Raw genomic sequence first — 19,643 nt, 5'->3', positions numbered from 1 at the left:
AAAGAATACTGTTGTATGTCCTTTTAGCAAACATGTATCATCAAAAAATATTGCTTGATGACATCCTCCCTGAAGAATTAAGGAATAAATTTCCTTTTTGTCCATAGACATATATTATTCACTCATCGATTCTTGAGTTTGATAAAATATATTTCTAGGATATAGTATGTGAAGACTCATAATCTGAGATTTAGCCTACATGATTAATTTCATCATCATCATTAGAGTCTGGAGTATTACTGTCTTTTTGTATTTGTATTTTTTTCCATCTAACAATTGCAAAATGTCAGTTTTTTTCTCTTTGCTCTTATGCAGAAAACAAAAATTTTTGAATTCTTAACTGTGTTCAATAAGAGTTAGAAAAAAAGAACAAAAGTCCTGTCTCCTGATGTCTTTTATACCTTCTGGAAAGATAAGACAATAGCTTGGGCAGTGCAATAACAAGGATGATGAAATAGCCATTATTTATTTCATTATTTTATCGTCCCTCTAGATGATCACATCATTTTTAAATTTTCTTATTTTTTTCTATGAAAGCCTTAAATTCAATATGGTTATTTGCCAAGTATCAGAAAATTGTTTAATTGTGTAACTAATATATTATTCAGGAGGTAGAATAGAATAATGTTAAACAGATTTTCTCTGCCAACAGCTTTGGATGCACTAGGATTGCATGGGGCAATTGAGTGATAATTATTATATAATTTCATTACTAATAATTGATAATTATGATATAATCTCAATTCCAGAGATTCTTGGAATTGAGATTATATAATTGATATGGTAATGAAATTAGAGAAGTTCAAGACTATTGATGCTTCTGGTCTCAGGAGTCTCTCTTCCCAGCTTGGACTGGCTTATTTCAATAATGCTTTTATGAACAAACTAGTCTCCCTCATCCTTTTTTCGCTTCCCACCATCCACCGTCCCAATTCCAACTCTAGATAAATTTGGATCCTCTCTCCCTCCCATTGCCCACTACCAGGCTGGCAGATATTTCTTGGAGAAAGTCTTAAAATCAGACTGAGTTGCACATTATGAAAGTAGAGAGACACCAAGATCATAGATAAAGTTGAAAGAGAATCAAGAGATGTCGAGTCCTAGCACCGTCTTGCAAGTGAGATGGAGAGTTGGTGAATAGTAGAGCTAAAAACGAGTAGAAGTTTCCTGACCTTTGTCTCAAATGAGTTTCTATCCCAGTGAATTAGCAAAGTTATATAAACTAAGAGAGAAGAGAAAAAATGTTAAGGTGGCATAAAGTCCTTTAAGGGAAACATTCTAAGCCCCATCCCCACCTCAGTTTATTGAAGTGTAGTCAACAAGTAAAACTATAAGATTTTTAAAGTGTACATTGTGATGATTTGATATATATATATATGTGTGTTTTGAAAGAATTCCTCCCATCTAGTTAATTAACAGGTGTCCCAAGTGGCTCAGTGCTAAAGAATCTGCCTGCCAATGCATGAGATGTGTGTTCAATCCTTGGGTTGAGAAGATCCCCTGGGGAAGGAAATGGCATACCAGCTCCAGTATTCTTGCCTGGGAAATGGCATAGAGAGAGGAGCCTGATGAGCTATATATATAGTCCATGGGGTCCTAAAGAGTCAGACATGACTTACCGACTGAACAGTTACAATAACAACAATCCTATGTATACCTCCCAGTAGGTTAATAGTAGCTTGTTTTGGAAATACTTGGCAATATAAGTTACTAACTTTCTAGTCTCACACACACTAGCTGGCTAGTTAATTACAACTAACTCGTTTGTCATGATCTTAAGCTGATTCCCAGTTACCACCTATTTTGCTTTGATTTTGTAAAATGACCTATTGTGTGTATTTCATGATGAGAATTAATGAAATCATAAATGTATTTGGAAAATAAATTTAGGATAGAAAAACCCTTAAAACATTTCATTTGTAGACAAATTTTGTATTACATAACTAGGTAGATTAAAAACCTTCACAAATATAAAAATACATTTTCTCTTGATGTTTTATTGTTTTTAATATGAAATTTTAAAAGAAAATCTGATTGAAATATATCTTCCAAATAACTTCTCAGCTTTTAGAATCTTAGTCAAAATTTCAAACATAGTACAAGCTGTGCCCCCAGTGTGCATTCATTTATTAATTAAAGATGGATTTATATTTATCTCAATTTAGAATTTATCCTGAAGGAAAACTTAATTTCTTACAGAAAGAAAGTTTTTCCCGTTCCTGAACTAGCATCAACCTTTATTAATCTCACATAGGTTTCTATCTAGAAACCTACGTGAGCATTCTTCTGAATAGCATTTCTGAATGCTATTTCTGAATTCTGAATAGCATTCTTCTGAATCAGACACTTTTTATTTTGCTCTAATATTACTTGATAATTTCCCAGATATTCACCATAGATGTCTGACTTTTTATTTATCAAATTTCGCTGCACTCATCTGTGCAAAACGAAAAAAATTCCTCCAGTTCAACCAGTTTCTATAGCCAAAATAATTAACAACCGAAGAACTGTTAGACTCATAAAATTTAATTTGCTCTATAATTTTTCCATTTGCTGATTGAATTGGTGTTGCATTTTAAGTCAACTGCTGGATTTTTAAACTTTTGTTCAAGCTAGCTGGTTGTTTTTTGTTGAACGCAGCTGCCCTCTAATGGACTAAACTTCCTTTACAATAACCTGACTCAAATATCAAGGAGTCATTTATCTGTGGAAGTGATTAGTCTTTCATGCTTTCAGATTCTGGTTTTTCATTTTTGTGTTTAGTACAACACGGTTTGTGTGTGTGTGTGTGTGTGTGTGTGTGAAGAAGGCATACTGAAATCAGCTGATCTCTTTGACAGTCTTATATTTTAGCATATTTTTGATTTCTGACATATTTTATGATATACCTGCTCCTACTTAAGAGGTTTTTCATTGTTCTTGCTGCAGATGCTACAACTGTGGTGGCCTTGATCATCATGCTAAGGAATGTAGTCTACCTCCTCAGCCAAAGAAGTGCCATTGCTGTCAGAGCATCACGCACATGGTGGCGAACTGCCCCCACAAAACTGCGGTGCAGCCGCCAGCCAGTTCTCAGGGAAGACAGGAAGCGGAGCCCCAGCCGTGCACGTCGACGTTCCCTCGGGAGGTGGGGGGAGGGCACAGCTGTACATCATTTCAGGAGGCGAGGTCCGAGCTCTCAGAGTGGCCAGGCAGGTCCCCTCAAGAAGCTTCCTCCACCAAGTCGTCTGCAGCACCGGAAGAACAAAGCAAAAAGGGGCCTTCCGTTCAAAAAAGGAAAAAGACATAACCCTTCTTTAACGTATCATTTTCTCTCCCCGGTTGGGAAGTCTACCTCATGCAAATTCAGGGGAACAGTATTTCACATACAGCAGCTGACCTGGGATTTTTAACTACTGTTGAGGAACTGTGAATGTTTTTAAACAGACAAATCACTCTAAGCAAATTACCTTGGAGCAGGGTGTCATGTGTTATGTGACTCAGAGAATGAGATGCTGTTATCTGTATGTACACGTGTGAGAGGGAGCGAGCCTGAGTCTGTGTGTGTGTAGGAGAATTTTCTTTATAATGTAGACATATATATAAAGAGGGCTTGTCTTTATATATGTGTGTATGGAGATACAAGCACACACCCTCCCTCACAGAATTGGACATCCCGCAAGAATTGAAAGCCCACAGTGAAGCATTTTTAGATGGTTTTGAAAATAACCCTTGGAATTTTTCTTGAAATACCATTCCCTTTGTATTACATTAGAGAAAAAAAAGACTGTTACCTTTTATGTGAACCAAAGGATATACTTCAGATCTCAGAGCTGCCAGTCATATGGTACTAAAGGTTTTTAAAACATCAGTTCTCCCGAATTTGGGATTGCCTCTTTTTCTTGGTATCTGTACAGTGTATCCCCCCACCCCACCCCTTTTCAAGGCAGTACCTTAACTCCATATGCCTCCGACTGCCGTTTAAGCTTTTTTGAATCTGGGATACAAACCAGAAAAGACAATGAATGTGTAATCTCTGTGCCGATATTTCAGTGTTTCCAATTCCAATGTTTTGATTGTAAATTAGATGCCTATTCAGAGAAATGAAGGGGGAGGGCAATGTATAAATGTAGTGATGTGATTGTTTTCAGTGGTATTTTGATACCAGCTCATTGTAATCTCTTACATGTTGTGAGGTTTTTGAGGGACTGTGGCGACAGCAGCTCCCCTTGACTAAGTCAATCCTTCTAACCATCACTTCGAGCAGGGGCCTCCTTGTTTACTACTGAAGACCTTGGAGGAAAACTCCAGTCATTGGGTGTATGTTTTTGGTGGCTGTTTTTATTCCCCCTGGAGAGTTACCTAACTTGTTTCTAAAACAAACACACAAAACAGCACAGTAAAATGCCAGGGTTGAGAATGAATATTGAGTGGATGCTCACAATTGCCCATGATGTATGACCTTGAATAATACGAAAAAGCATCATGTTTGGTGGCAGGCGACTAGAGTGATGAGCCTGGGGAGAAAGGTTCCCAAACCTCTCCTACCAGAGAGCGAAGTGTTTTTTATACAATACAGTTGATCTTACGAGAATTCCCTCATGACTGCTACTGAAGGGACGAATATGGGAGATTCGGGATGAGCATTCAGTGATGGAGACAGAGACAGTAGTGTCGATGGCTAGGGGCCAACCACAGTATTGATCCCTTCAGCTTCCAGTCATGAAAAACACTCATTTTGCTGTCATCCTGGTTCTAGATCTTATGGGTGAATTTTGGGAACATCTCTAAGAAGGTACCAAGTAGTAGTAAGGCTTAACATTGGCAGTAAATAGAGTCTTGTATAAGCCTGTTGGTGTAAGCTCAGATAATCAGAAACAGAAAATAGCATGATTCAAATGAGACATGTTCTGCTGAACAGTTTCTGCTCCCTCCCAGCTTGTCCTGCCGAGGGAGACTTGTACGGTTTTGCCCCCGTTTCAGCAAGCAAGCCACGCGGAAGGAGAGCAAGCGAGCCTGTGGCTGGGCCACCAGCCCTTCCCAACTCAGCTTGAGTTGACAGTGTTTGTGAGAGTCTCCATGGGATGTACTGAAATCTCAGTATGCTGTGATGCAAAGCTTACCTTTGACGATATTGAATGTGATAAATAGCTATAGAAAAGTACTTCCTTGCCTTATGTGAGGAGTGTAAGCTTATTTAAATTATGTAGACAAATCAAAGTGGCATTGCTTAATTTTTAGCAGGTATAATAAGCAGGTTAACAGTAAAAATGCAAAATGTAATAAGTCACTTTGAAAATTCAAACCAAAGTTCCTTGACCTTATTAGAAATAGGAAATTATGGACTTGAGAATTGGACATTCCCTGTTTACATATAAAAAGTTCAGAGCTGAGATCACGATTTAAAAAAAGAAACATTTTATAACTGTGGACCTTATGGGTGCAATTTGAAATCACTTTTCAGCATCTCACCAGACTGAACTAAGCACATACCAAACCTATCTTTCATGAAAAGTTGGGGTTTATTTTTTATATAAGAATATTATCACTATTACATAAACATACTCAGGACAAAGAACTTCGCTCAGGGAACATACCGTATAATAATTGTTGTTTCTTTACAGAATAGTCTACAGTCCTGCTTACTCAAAACAAACCAAATAACTTAGACCTTTATGTAAGTATTATGTACTGATGTTAGTAATAACTACCTCTGAGTTTGACATAGATCAAAATGTCCAAATATCAATTATCAGCTCTCCTTTTTTAATTTCATGTGAAAATTACTCAAGGAGACTTTCTCCACTCCTTTCAGATGTGAATATCACTGACATAAGCACAGTGTCCATTTACATGGGTGAAATATTCTGTTTACAGCAAAAGGCTACCTCATAGTTGATGCATAGCACACCTTTATGCTGCTCCAGCCTTACAGTGGCTGATAATTCTCTGGTACAGAATCTTTTTATCTAAAGTATAGATAGCAATTCATAACTGCATGTTTCTGACAAACACTTGTGAATAATGAAGCATCTAGTTAGCAAAGTCTCGGAGCATTTCCTTCAAGTGACCATGTGTTTAAAGACATAGACTCTTCTACTGAAGCAAAACAGAGCACACAAGTCAATCTTCGAAATAGCTGCTTTGCCCAGAGGTCGGTAGTGGGAAGAAGTCAGGAAGTGAGGTTGCTTGTATGAGTGTATGTGTGCTGGGCAAAAGTATCAAAGATGCCAATCTCCTTCGTTTGTGTCTGTGCTGCCCTGAGGCCAAGTGATTGCAGCATTGTTGTCCAGGCACATAATTAACAGCACTGGCTGCCAAGGAGTGAACGTACAGTGGACGTGCAATGCCCTTTCTAGCTACTGAGGGGTAGGATCTGTGTGAAGCATCAGTTTACTGGAGTTGCTAATGGGTTGGGCAGGAGGTCTGTGAAATAGTTCCCCTTTGACCTCTCCCCACCCACGTCAACACAAATGTAATTCCTAGGAAAAGATGCACGACCGGTCTCCTAGCCCTGTGAGCTATTCATTGCTACGTGGCAGATTATAGTAGAAACATTTTTATACTTGCATTTTTCGTCTTTATTAGAAGCCTTTGGATGTATTTTTACAGTTGAAAGATTTAGAAAGATTTTTACCTGCTTATAACTTGGAAATTTGGCGTGCAATGTATGGGAAAAGATCGAGAAACATCATGTTATTAGCATTGGTCCATCTACAAATAAATACAAAGGTGTTTCTATTGCCGATATATATTTTTTTTGGCCCAGTTTTATTTTGCACCAATGTGGCCCCAAGTTACTGCTAGTTGTATGTAGTTTGTGAATAGGAACCCATAAGTGTTAATAGACTTTGTAACTTTCACTGTAAGATGAGTTATACAGGACATGGAAAATCTCATTAAGTCTTAAAGATAATTTAAATTAATTTATCTGTTTTCTCTAAGAAATGTTTATCATAAAATATATATGTGTATTTCCCCTTTGGTTATAAAATTTGGGAAAGTGTGTACACGTGCAGCTGCACGGACTTTAATTTTCTAGATGTCTTAATGAGATTTATTTGTTTTAGGGAAGAACAACTTGTTACAAGCATCAAATTCTGTCTTACATCGCTGTCAACAGCCTCTTGCAGATGTGGTGGTTGTGTGATCTGTGTCATAGTTCAGTTAGAGTGAGAGGTTGACCTCTGAATCATTGTTAAATTGTCTGTTTGGAGCAAAGCTGCAAAGTTATGGTCAAGTACTGTACAGTGAGAAACTATTGCAACGTTGAATATATCTGTGGCTTCACATGTGTGAGAGTTAACCAGCTTGAAAATGATGGTGTTGACTACCTCTTGAATTACTTACAGCTACCAACCACTGGCACCCACCACCAGCTGGCTTTAATTAGTATGTATTGCTTTTTTGGTATTAACAACTTTAACCACAATAGAGACCAAAGTGAACACTGATTTCTATATGACTTTAATATGGTGTTTTATCTAGTGTTTTATAATTATCCTGTGTAGTCTTTAGATGACCTCATTGTCCATTTTGGCTCATGTTGTTTACAAGTGAAAATAAAAAACACTTGAACTGTATGTTTTTAAAGGACAAAAAAGGAATAGATGGTCGGAATGGCGTTTCACTTGTGTACAGTCATCTCAATGGACTACAAGTACTGTTTGCCTTTCTGCAGACCGTGGATTTTATATTATCATCTCATGGCTAGTGTCTTATTCTGTCAATTATGGATATTTTGAGGTTTAAAGAAATTACTTGATTAAAAATAAAACATATAACGTTGGCATTTATGATGAGTGTTGGAGAGTTTTCATGATTTGTGTGATGGCTAAATTTAATGAATGGGTAAAAAGGCTACTTAGTATTTACACCAAAATGAGTATCAATTAAATAGTTTTAACACAGCCTCAAGTCACAGTGATTTTAAATATAAAACTTAGCTGTGACAGTACAGATGGCGAATAAATTCCACCTTAATGAAGGAGAAAAGGTGGGTCCTGTCCTCATTAGGAATCATCCTTTGTCAACCAGCATGGACTGTGCAAGCTTGGTAATCAAGACATACTTCTGGGGTCAGGAAAAGTAGCCTGGAGCAAAAGTGTTCACACCCTTTTGGAGAAACCATTTTAGAATTTTCCTGCAATTTTTTCCCAAGAATTTAAGTATTTGAAAAGAACAGTCAGGGACCTGTGACACCAGTACCAAATACCTAAGCTATGAAGGTAGATTTGATATACTCTACAACAAACTTTATAAAACTGCTGAGTTCTATAAACTGACCCGCCTCACCATCACACAGATTGTCATTTCCAGTCTATATGTGGATGTTTCACTTTTTCCCCCACTGTGGTCTGCTGGACTTTTTTTACCTTTTAATTATGGTAAAAAGCGAAAAACATAACATCATTTATCATCTTAACCATTTTTAAGTGTACAGTTCAGCAGTGTGTAGTATATTCGCCTCGTGCAACAGTGAGTGATGTGAAGGGCTCGATCATGAATGCTCATGAGAGGCTTATTAACAGCATGTTTACTTCCATTGATTATTATTGAAAATAGTAGCTTTTTGTTACAAAAGTAGTGCTGTACTTTACTGCAGAAAATATGGAGAACTTTGAAAGAAAATGGTATATAATCCCATCACCTGCATTTTATTTTACATTTAAATTTTATTAATTTCCAATATGGACAGCCTTTTAAACTCATAATCTTATCACCTATAAATAACCATTAACATTCTTCATTGTCTTTTTTTTTCAATAAATTACATACAGGTATTTTAATATAAAATTAGATAATATATGGTTTGCCACTCTACTTTAACATCTTATATTGTTTATCAGTAAAAATTGTTCAAAATCAACATTTTTGATAAGTGCAGGTGTGGCTTGAGGTGAGATTCAGTGGGGCAGGAAGATGGGCTTGGTTTGGGAGGGTGAAAAAAGAATCTGGGACAGAAGAAATAGCATAAACAAAAAGTTGGAATCCAATCGAAGCAGTGCATGTTTAATCAACCAGTAAAGATATGAATTTGGTAGAACGAAGTATTTTTTTAAGTATTTATTTGGCTGCACTGAGTGTTATGGGATGTAGGATCTACTTCCCTGACCAGAGATCAAACCCGGCTCCCTGCATTGGGAGGGCAGTCTTAGCCACTGAAACACTGGGGAAGTCCCAAACAAAGCATTTTAAAAAGCAACATTTTGAATGTAGGGGAGGGCCACTGATGCAACCGGGAATGTGAGGGGTGTCCAAGTTTGCAAAGGGAAAAGCATGAGAGGTGAGCACGTTTGCCCCAGGCTTTTCCCCTGTGGTCACTTTCCAGGTCTTGGAGGTGACCCAAGGTGGCAGGCCACACCAGAGGTGGCAGTCTCACTGAGCTGAGGAAACAAAGGCAGGGCTACTGGAGCAACAGAAAATGGGAGGATAAATCCCAGAGAGGAGGGCTTGTGAAGAAGGGAGCCCCCAAAATCTTCATACAGATTCCTTCCAAGTCATTGACAATCTGCAGACCCAGCAGATCACAGCAGTTGAGGGCAGAGTCACAGCTAGGATGAGGCCAGAGAAATGTCTGGGGTGTAAAAACTCAGAAGTGCTCACTCTCAGGGAGCTTCCTTGCCTAAGGCAGCATCCTTGTCCTGTCCCCAGTGCAGCTGCTGGCTGGGAGGCTGAGGGAATTACAGGACGTTTCCTCAGCCATCTTTGCTGGAGAGAGAATCTGAAGTCTCAGAGAGTGAGATGGGCCTTGATAAACACCTGAGTTTTTTTGTCTGGATCCCAGTAGGGCGAACCCTAGGAATAAGGGTCACTCGCCGAAGAATTGATGCCTTTGAACTGTGGTGCTGGAGAAGACTCCTGAGAGTCTCTTGGACTGCAAGGAGATCAAACCAGTCAATCCGAAAGGAAATCAGTCCAGAATATTCATCGGAAGGACTGATGCTAAAATTGAAGATCCAATACTTTGGCCACCTGATGTGAAAAGCTGACTTATTGGAAAAAACTCTGATGGTTTGACAGATTGAAGGCAGGAGGAGAAGGGGATGATAAAAGGATGAGATGGTTGGATGGCATCACCGACTCAGTGGACATGAGTTTGAGTAAACTCCGGGGGTTGGTGATGGACAGGGAGGCCTGGCATGCTGCAGTCCACGGGGTCACAAAATAGTCAGATAGGACTGAGCAACTGAACAGCAACAACCTTACAGAGTACAGGATTCAGGATAAGAGGGGGCCCCAGAATCCTAGGCTATCCTATGTCCACAGAGCAGTGCGTTTAAGCCATCTCTTGAATAAGCTTTTTGTAAAAGCCTTGATATGAATCTTTTGCTTGCCAGTCTACTAAATTAAAAAAAAAAAAATGCTTGTTTGCCAGTCTACCATTTTGTGGCTAAATCCTGCTCCTGTTTTCTTATTATTTTCATGACATTGATTTCTTTCCCCTCAAAAACTCCTTCTATGAATTATTTGTTTTGCTTTCTAGAAACAATTGAAATTTAAAGGAAAAGCCTTTAGTGTTATCCAAATGTAATTTCGGCCATCTTCAGTATAGAAATCATCATATATTACTCTGTCTAATCCTCTCTGTCTCTCTCTCTCACACACACACATACACACTTTCTGAAGTATCTTGCTGCTGCTGCTAAGTCGCTTCAGTCGTGTCTGACTCTGTGCGACCCCATAGACAGCAGCCCACCAGGCCCCGCCGTCCCTGGGATTCTCTAGGCAAGAACACTGGAGTGGGTTGCCATTTCCTTCTCCATTGCATGAAAGTGAAAAGTGAAAGTGAAGTCACTCAGTCGTGTCCGACTCTTAGCGACCCCATGGACTGCAGCCTACCAGGCTCCTCCGTCCATGGGATTTTCCAGGCAAGAGTACTGGAGTGGGGTGCCATTGCCTTCTCCCCTGAAGTATCTTAGGTACCCTGAAAAATGATAAATGTCTCTGAGGCTGCATATAAGCCATGTTTCTTAGCACAGAATTTCCACTTTAAAAGCTTCCTGACTTTAGGACACATGTGTGTGTACTTTGTTTCTAAAATTAATGAAGTTTCTTGAAGACATGAATTATTTTTTTCAAGGTCAAGGGCCTCAATTGTTAGTTAATTTCCGAGCCGCCTAGCATCTAGACTGCCTGCTCCAGTTTGTAAAAATTCTTTTCAACCTTGGGTGTTTTGCTTGCACCCCAATGACATGGTTCATTCTGTTCTTTTGTCAGGAAAACTGGACTCACACCTAAGTATTATAGCGGCAGCAATATTGCAAAATCAAGGTATAGTGAAAGACAATTTCAAATTTAAGACACAAACCATATTTGATATGACTTAGTTCAGATATGTGTATTATTGACATGTGATACTTTGTATTTTCCACATTTTCCTCTAGGAATGTGGCCTCAAGTATTTATGGCAGATATTTCAAGTCCTATTTATAATCACTTCTTTCATTTAGATTGTCATTTCACATATTCAAGCCACGACAGTTATCTTCACATGGGCTCTTCAAATTCTTTCATTTTTTCATGAAATTAATTCTGAACAAATAACTTTAATTAGCTAGTCCAGATATTAGTTTGCCGGTCCTGTGTTAAACTTGCTTCTGCCACTCATTCAGGACAATCCATTTAAAACAATAATAATAAAATCTCATTACAACCACAATAAACTTTATCATGGTAAAAAATTGGAAAAAATACAGAGGAGGGGCCGAAGTGTGAGCAGCCGTTGCAGAACCATTCTGGAGATGTGGCAGAGCTCATTCTGTTTCCTTAGGTTTGTATTTTCCTTCTACTTGTTAATACTGCACAGCAATAACGGAGATGTATCAGATTGCCAAGGAAAGTTTAACATAGAACAGAGCGGTTGGAAGACACCCTAGAATGTCATTTGGGCCAATATTCTGTCTTTGCCTAGATTACATGGATCATCACAGATTTTATTCCCAAGCCTGCCAGAAAAGATTCAACAAGTCCCGTAAAAACCCTAGGACAATGTCTAAATGTTCCAACACAATTCCTAATCCAACCCCAAACCAAACCAAAACAAATAAGCAATAGAAAAAACTCTGGACCAGGGTCAGATTATTTAAGAGATTCCATTTGGAGGTGCCATATTAATAACCTATAGTGCTTTTTAATTAAAAATTATTTCTTAATGGAACATTCTCAATTAGAATTTTCTTTAGGACTTCTGTAAAATATAACCTAAATAACACAACAGTTAACAGGTGTGATCTAATACAGTCCATTTTACAATAGGCCTTTGGAGATGTAAAAATTCTCTCTGATTAAGATGAAATTCCGTTTTGGGGGCTTCCTGGTGGTTCAGTGCTAAAGAATCTGCCTGCCAATGCAGGAGACACAGGTTCAATCCCTGGTCTGGGAAGCTCCCACATGCCACAGAGCAACTAAGCCTGTGAGCCACAACTATTGAACCTGTGCTCCAGAGCCCTCGAGCCCCAACTATTAGCCCATATGCTACAACTATTGAAGCCTCCGCCACCTGCCGTAGAGCCCATGCTCTGTAACAAGAGAAGCCACCGCAATGAGAAGCCCGTGCTTCTCAAATAGAGTAGCTCCTGCTCCCTGCAACTAGAGAAAAGTCAGCGCAGCAACAAAGATCCAGCACAGCCAAATACATAAAACTATTCAAAGAAAAAAAGATGAAAGTCTGATTTTTAAGAAACTGTAGAACAGTAGTATAGTAATTCTTCAATTAAAGACCAAGCATGATCCTTGGGTCAGGAAGATCCACTGGAGAAAAAAAGGGCAACCCACTCCAGTATTCTTGCCTGAGAAATCCCACCGAGGGGAGAAGCCTGGCGTGCTACAGTCCATGGGGTGGTAAAGTCGGAAAGGACTTAGTGACTAAAACAACCTTGATACAGTTCAGTTATGCATGACACCACCAGAGGGCACTCTTCACTCACTTTGCATCACCTCAGCTACTACATATTTGAATTTCTGATCATGATTGATAAACTTATCTAGGAAAATTTCTGCCTAGAAAAATGTGTACTTATAAGTAATGGCTTTATAGGCTCTTATGAACAAGAGAGTTCATTGTGGAGTTCATGATGCTGAAGGGATACTGATAATGTTTCAAAGTATTTTATCTATTTCTAAGTTTTCTTGTAATAAAAAACTTCAAAATGGTAAACAACCCTAGAGAATTAAATACTCATGTTGCATTATTACCCCAGAAGTTCTCATCTACCTTTCAAGCTGTAAGAAATAAAAGACTTTTAAAATTTTTGTTTGGTATTTTATTACCTTAATCTTTGGTGGTGTTTTTTTCACTTTAGACATCTTACTAAGTCTGTCTGTGCTCCCAATATCTGAGAAGAAACCATATTTTGTTAAAGTGCTCACATTATCATACCCAGGTCTTCTGGATTTGGGGTTTGAATGTTGGAGTCTAAGAGCAAGGACAAATTAGACACAAGTTCCAACAGAATTCCCAGGCATAGTTTAGTGAAGAGATATTTCTTTCACTTTTAAGCTCCCATTTGTGTGTCGCTAGTTAATTTAATAATAGGTTTCACTTTTATAGTGTTTTATAGTTTATATGGGCTTTGAAATCTGGTTTTCACAAAGCCCTTCTAAGGTAAAGATGGCAGATATAACTATTTCTGTATTACAAAGAAATGTACAATTGTACTTAGGGAGATGACATTAACTACTCAGGTCACACAAACAGACGTGGAGCTAGAAAAGACACTTCAGGATTCTGCTTCTAATTAATTTTTTTCTCCCAAACACCAAAACCAGGTAGAAAGCTTCTTTCTAACTCTGATACATAGAAAGCCACAGGGAGCCAAAGAAAGTAAGGGAGTTGGAAGGATCAAAATCACACACCAACAGTGGTCAAAAGGTACAAACTTCCAGCTACAAATGAGTCCTGGGGATGTAACATATAACATGGTGACTCTAGTAAAACAGTGTTTTACACATTTGAAAGTTGCTAAGGGAGTCAATCATAAAAGTTCTCATCACAAGAAAAATAATTTGTAACTATGTGTGGTGATGGATGTTAATCAGACATATTTTGATGATCATTTCATAATATATACAAATATCAAACCATTAGGTTGTACATTTGAAATTAATATACTGTTCTAGGTTAATTATGTCTTAATAAAAAGAGACTAAATGTTCCAAGAATAAATATTGTTATACATAGGAAAATAGACCCATCTATGCCCCTGGTATTCACTCTTCAAACCTCACACTAACACTTCAGTGTTTTCCTAAACCAGGAAGTAAGATCAGGAAAACCTTTGCCTGCGAAGTATAGACCAGCCTGCAGCTACAGCCAAATTACCTGGGATGTCTGGACTAGTAAAGCTTTCTGACCCTCCTCCAGGCCAAAACTTTTCAAATTTATTACCCTCTTTGAGTTACTTGGCCTTCCCTGGTGGCTCAGAGGTTAAAGCGTCTGCCTGCAATGCAGGAGACCAGGGTTCAATCCCTTGGTTGGGAAGAGCCCCTGGAGAAGGAAGTGGCAACCCACTCCAGTACTCTTGCCTGGAGAATCCCATGGAGGGAGGAGCCTGGTAGGCTACAGTACACGGGGTTGCAAAGAGCCAGACACAACTGAGTGACTTCATTTTCTTTCACTGAGTTACTTGGGGAGCTTTTAAGAATCCTGATGCTCAGATAAATTACATCAGAATCTCTGACTCCAATGTACAGCCAAGGTTAAGACTCACTGTTCTAGGTGTATTGAGTTACTGGAGCCAGCTTTTAACTGACTCCCTAACTGACTCATTAAAAGTTTGGGAACTATTGATCTAGAGCAAAAGAAAAAAAAAAAGCTGCTTTTTTAACTGAAAGCCATCGGACTATGGACAAGGATACTTGGGTTCTAGTTTTTCTTGGGTTCAGTTTTCTCAGCCGCTCACCCTTCTCATCTGCTAATAAGGGGGTTGGACTAGTTAAGGGGACTTCAAAGAATGGTCCCTTTAATAGCAGCATCAATATTATCTGGGAACTTAGAACTGCAGCATTCGGTCTCTACCCCAGCTATATCAATTCAAATTCTGAAATGGGATCCGATGAGTTGTTACCCCCTCCCCTTTGTTAAACTTTATTGTATAGACTAAAATTTTGGTTTCCTAGACCAACTAGTACTAAATTGCCCATTGGGATTAGTGGCTTCTTGCATCAGCTCCTGCAATTTGCCAATCTGTTCACCACAAATGGCATTAAGTTTTTCTTCTGGTCGGGAGATTCCAAACATGCTTTTATAGTTGCATTTTGTCTGCTTTCATTAGCTTGTTGTTATAGCACTCCTGCAAGAATCCCTTGCCCTCCTTATAACCAATGGTCCTATGTTTCCTAAATTTGTCCTTCATGTGTGTGTGCTAAGTTGCTTCAGTCATGTCTGACTCTTTGTGACCCCGTGGACTGTAGACCACCAGACTCCTCTGTCCATGGGATTTTCCAGGCAAGAATACTAGAGTGGGTTCCCATCCCCTCCTCCAAGGGAAGTTCCAGACCCAGGGGTCCAACCAGAGTCTCTTGAGTCTCCTGCATTGCAGGCAGTTTTTTTAAACCACTGAGCCACTGGGAAAGCCCCATAATGTGTGTGTGTGTGTGCGTGTGTGTGTGTTTTAGTCACTTGATCGTGTCCAACTCTGTGACCCCATGGACTGTAGCCTGCCAGGCTTCTCTGCCCCTGGCATTCTCCAGACAAGTATACTGGAATGGGTTTCCATTTCCTTCTCCAGGCGTCCTTCACATACTGGTCATCAGGGGCTTTGAGGTCTGGGGGCAGAACCGGGGGCAGCATCAAAGGCTCCAATAAGAGGCCGGAACTTGCAAGACTTTTAGGGGAGGCAGAACGCCACACCTGTGCCCGAGTTGGTTTTTAATAGGGGCCTCCAGGTGATCCTGGTGAAATTTACCTACCTGCTCTAAAATTCTACAGTTCTGTCCCCTCCAAAGGAAAACCCCAATCCACACCATTCTGGAAAGGTCTGGAAGGGATTTGTCAGCAAGCTGACTGTTTTGAAGACAACTTTCAAGAAAACTTTAAATGATACACCAGAAACACAGACTGCATGGTGATGCGAGTCATTACGGTGATAATACTATTCCAACTTCACACAGATGATACAGCATTTGTGAAGGACAGTCCGAGAATGGGGGGACTCTGGATAGAAAGACAGCAGGTGAGACTTTGCCTAACCCCTCAAGTCATCCTCAAGCAAAAACAGTCGTGAGTCGCTTGGACCACGAGGCACACTTGGAGCAAGAAGATACCATGGCAGCCCTTAGAAGCCCACACACTGGGAATTAAACTACCAGAACTGGCATATCCCTCCCTCATCTGGTTGCACCTCCTTTTACAGATGAAACTGGGGCCCCCCTAGGAGACATGAGCTGCCCAGGGTCCTAGCATTCTTGAATAATCAAACTGCATTAGGAATACATGTCTCCTTAGTGTTTAAGACCTCCCCTTCCACTCTTACTCTCTGGGGTCTAGAGGAGCTTCTCTCCATCCACACGTATCCAGCACACCTGTTCTTGGCTCTCACGTGGTCCCTGTGGGGAGCTCAACAAAAGATATTTATTTGTTCAAAACAACCACAGCTGAAGACAGTCGTCTCTTCACCTCCTGGAAAGCCTCATTTAACCTAATGCTAGCATTTTCTACTCACAGCAACTTCCCACGAGAGGCACCTACAGCCTCCTTTCCCCGCCTCCAGCTTTCTGGGGCCACGTGTGGAAGTCAAGATGGGCTCTCTCTCTGCCTCAGCCAAAGAGGTCCAGAGAGACCGCAGCTTAGGAACTGCGCCCTAGGCCTGCAGACATTTCTGCTGTGAGCAGGAGGGGCCTTAGTGCCTGTCCTTCAGGTCCTGCTGGTACCAACTCTCTGACTCTTTACAAGAACTGTGGTTTCTGAGACTCCAGAATCATTAAGGGTTCAACGTGGCAACCAAAGGGAAAAGGGGATGAGAACGAACTTGTACTTTGTGCCAACTATGCCTTTGGAAAGGTTCTAGAATACAGGAGAAGGAAATGGCAACCCACTCCAGTGTTCTTGCCTGGAGAATCCCAGGGACAGGGGAGCCTGGTGGGCTGTCATCTGTGGGGTCGTGCAGAGTTGGACACGATTGAAGTGACTTAGCAGTAGCAGAATACAGGTAAGGACACAGTAGCTTTAAAAGGCATAAGAACTTGGTGAAGATCACATGGTCAAAGCCCATGTTCAGAACTACATCTGTCTGACTTCAAAGTCATGTCCAAGGACAAAGACTCTGCCTCCTTTTTCAGGTTGGTGCTTTGAGCTAAGAGAGGTGGACAGCAGAGATTAGAAACCAGTTTGGGACATCATGTATTTAGGACCCTATATTTTCACATGAGCTGATAGATTATGTTAAAGATAGATATGTCGCTTCAGTCATGTCCGACTCTGTGCGACCCCACAGACGGCAGCCCACAAGGCTCCCCCATCCCTGGGATTCTCCAGGCAAGAACACTGGAGTGGGTTGCCATTTCCTTCTCCAATGCATGAAAGTGAAAAGTGAAAGTGAAGTTGCTCAGTCGTGTCCGACTCTAGCGACCCCATGGACTGCAGCCCACCAGGCTCCTCCGTCCATGGGGTTTTCTAGGCAAAAGTACTGGAGTGGGGTGCTATTGCCTTCTCTGAAATTATATTAAAGGTCAATATCAAATCTTGGCTTTTCATTTTTCTAAAAAAAAAAAAAAGCCTCTCCCTAAAAAAAAAAAAATACATATTTTTTTGTACAAAAAATATGAAGTATTATAGTCTTTAATTTCAGCATGGAAACTCCTTTGATAACCTAAGGTGAGAAGCTGAGAACAGGTGGTAGTGGCGGCTGCAGGCTTCCTGTTGAAGAGGACTGGAAAGAGCAGCAGGTTGAGCAGGGCCACAGGCTGAGATATCTGGGATGGAACACGGCCCTTTTCCTGGCTGGTTTGTTCTGGCAAAATCAGCTTATTTGAACTTCAGTTCTGTTGTGTGAACCACCTTATAGGATTTTTGTGAAAATACTAAATTGTGTGTTTTAAATGTCTTTAACAGTCTCTGGTAAATAATATGCACTTAATAGACAGCTATTACTACTACATTATATTGTAATTATTCTCATAGCAAAATGTATCTGTACTAATAAAGAGAAGAGTTAAAGAGGTTAGATAAGAACAATAGAAATAGTGGGAAGCACACTGAAAAACATTAGGGAGGCCTCCAAGATAACAGAAACCCTTTAAAGAGAAATGAACAGAGCAGCTGACGGTTGTTCTGTTTTCTGTGCAGCATCACCCCCGCGGGAGGCCAGGGCCTAAAACTTGGCCCCTGTCCGAACTTTTTCAAGGGGACCCCTCTGTCCGTCTCTACACAAATGACCTAATTATATGTAACCACCAAGGAACAGGAGCAGCTCTGAAGTTTTCAGCATTCGCAGAGAAATATCAAGAGGTAAATGGCGCTAATCATTTTTCCCTGAAGGCTCCCTTCCTCTACCAGTCGGGTTTTGGTTGTGAGCCTTCGTTTACTCAGCTGTAAGGTAGTTTAGCTTCATTCAAGCCACACTTGCCTCTGCTGGTCTGTCGTGCAAGAAGTCAGAGTGAAATCCTGAGCCACAGTGCTGCTCTCCTAGGAGCAGGCCCAGAGTCAGTCCTGCGATGTGGGGTCCTGCCTGTACTTAGCGGCTGGACCAGGCGAACGGGGCAGAAAAGCAGAAAGCTTAGCTGTAAGCTGGGAAGATGGGAATCATCTTGTGACAGGATGACAGAGGAGGCTGGGAGAACCTGAAGGTCAGTGGGGATATATTTGCCCTTAGTAAATAGCAAGGAAATATTTTTTTACACTAGGGCCTTTTTTTTGTTGTTGTTGTTGTTTTTAACCTATTTTATGTATAGTGATTTGTATCTGCAAATCCCAAACTCCTAATTTATACCGTCCCCATCCCTTTTCGGAGAAGGCAATGGCACCCCACTCCAGTACTCCCGCCTGGAAAATCCCATGGATAGAGAAGCCTGGAAGGCTTCAGTCCATGGGGTTGCTGAGGGTCGGACACGACTGAGCGACTTCACTTTCACTTTTTACTTTCATGCATTGGAGAAGGAAATGAAAACCCACTCCAGTGTTCTTGCCTGGAGAATCCCAGGGACCGGGGGAGCCTGGTGGGCTGCCATCTATGGGGTCACACAGAGGCGGGCACGACTGAAGTGACTTAGCAGTAGCAGAAGCATCCCTTTTTCCATTTGGTAACCGTCAGTTTGTTTTCTATGTCTGTGAGTCTGTTTCTGACTTGTAAATAATTTCATCTGTATATTTTAGACTCTACATAGATGCAATTTCATATATTTGTCTTTCTCATTCTGACTTATTTCAGTTAGTATGATAATCTCTAGGTCCATCCACATTAAGGAAATATTGGTGTAGTGTATTCATTCATATTTATTCATCATACACACACCCTTTAACAGAAAATTTTGACCTATCGGGAAGCTGTCAAGCTCACGGTGCCATCTTCAGCTCAGAAATCTGTATCCTTAGCCCCAAGCCCTCCTCTGAGTTCCAGATTTGACACCTCTCTGCTGTCCCAGAGGCCCCTCAAACACAGCATGAAGAAAGCAGTCTCTCCACTCAAACCTGGTGCTCACCAGGGAGTAACCAGCAGCAACTCCAG

The 19,643-nt window shown here is 40.4% G+C and overlaps 1 protein-coding gene across 1 annotated transcript in view; it reads left to right on the top strand.

Annotated features, from left to right (window-relative positions):
- LIN28B (lin-28 homolog B) overlaps positions 1-7,775 on the top strand; it is a 134,707-nt gene extending 126,932 nt beyond the window's left edge. Inside the window, exon 4 of the mRNA XM_070796023.1 lies at positions 2,929-7,775. Coding sequence (XP_070652124.1) covers positions 2,929-3,289 — 361 coding nt within the window. The 3' untranslated portion in view covers positions 3,290-7,775. The remainder of the gene's footprint in view (positions 1-2,928) is intronic.
- The last annotated feature ends 11,868 nt before the right edge of the window (positions 7,776-19,643 follow it).

The sequence above is a fragment of the Bos indicus genome, chromosome 9 (genome assembly GCF_029378745.1).
Source record: "Bos indicus isolate NIAB-ARS_2022 breed Sahiwal x Tharparkar chromosome 9, NIAB-ARS_B.indTharparkar_mat_pri_1.0, whole genome shotgun sequence".
Classification (NCBI taxonomy): domain Eukaryota; kingdom Metazoa; phylum Chordata; class Mammalia; order Artiodactyla; family Bovidae; genus Bos; species Bos indicus.
This window is presented reverse-complemented; position numbering and strand designations above follow the sequence as displayed.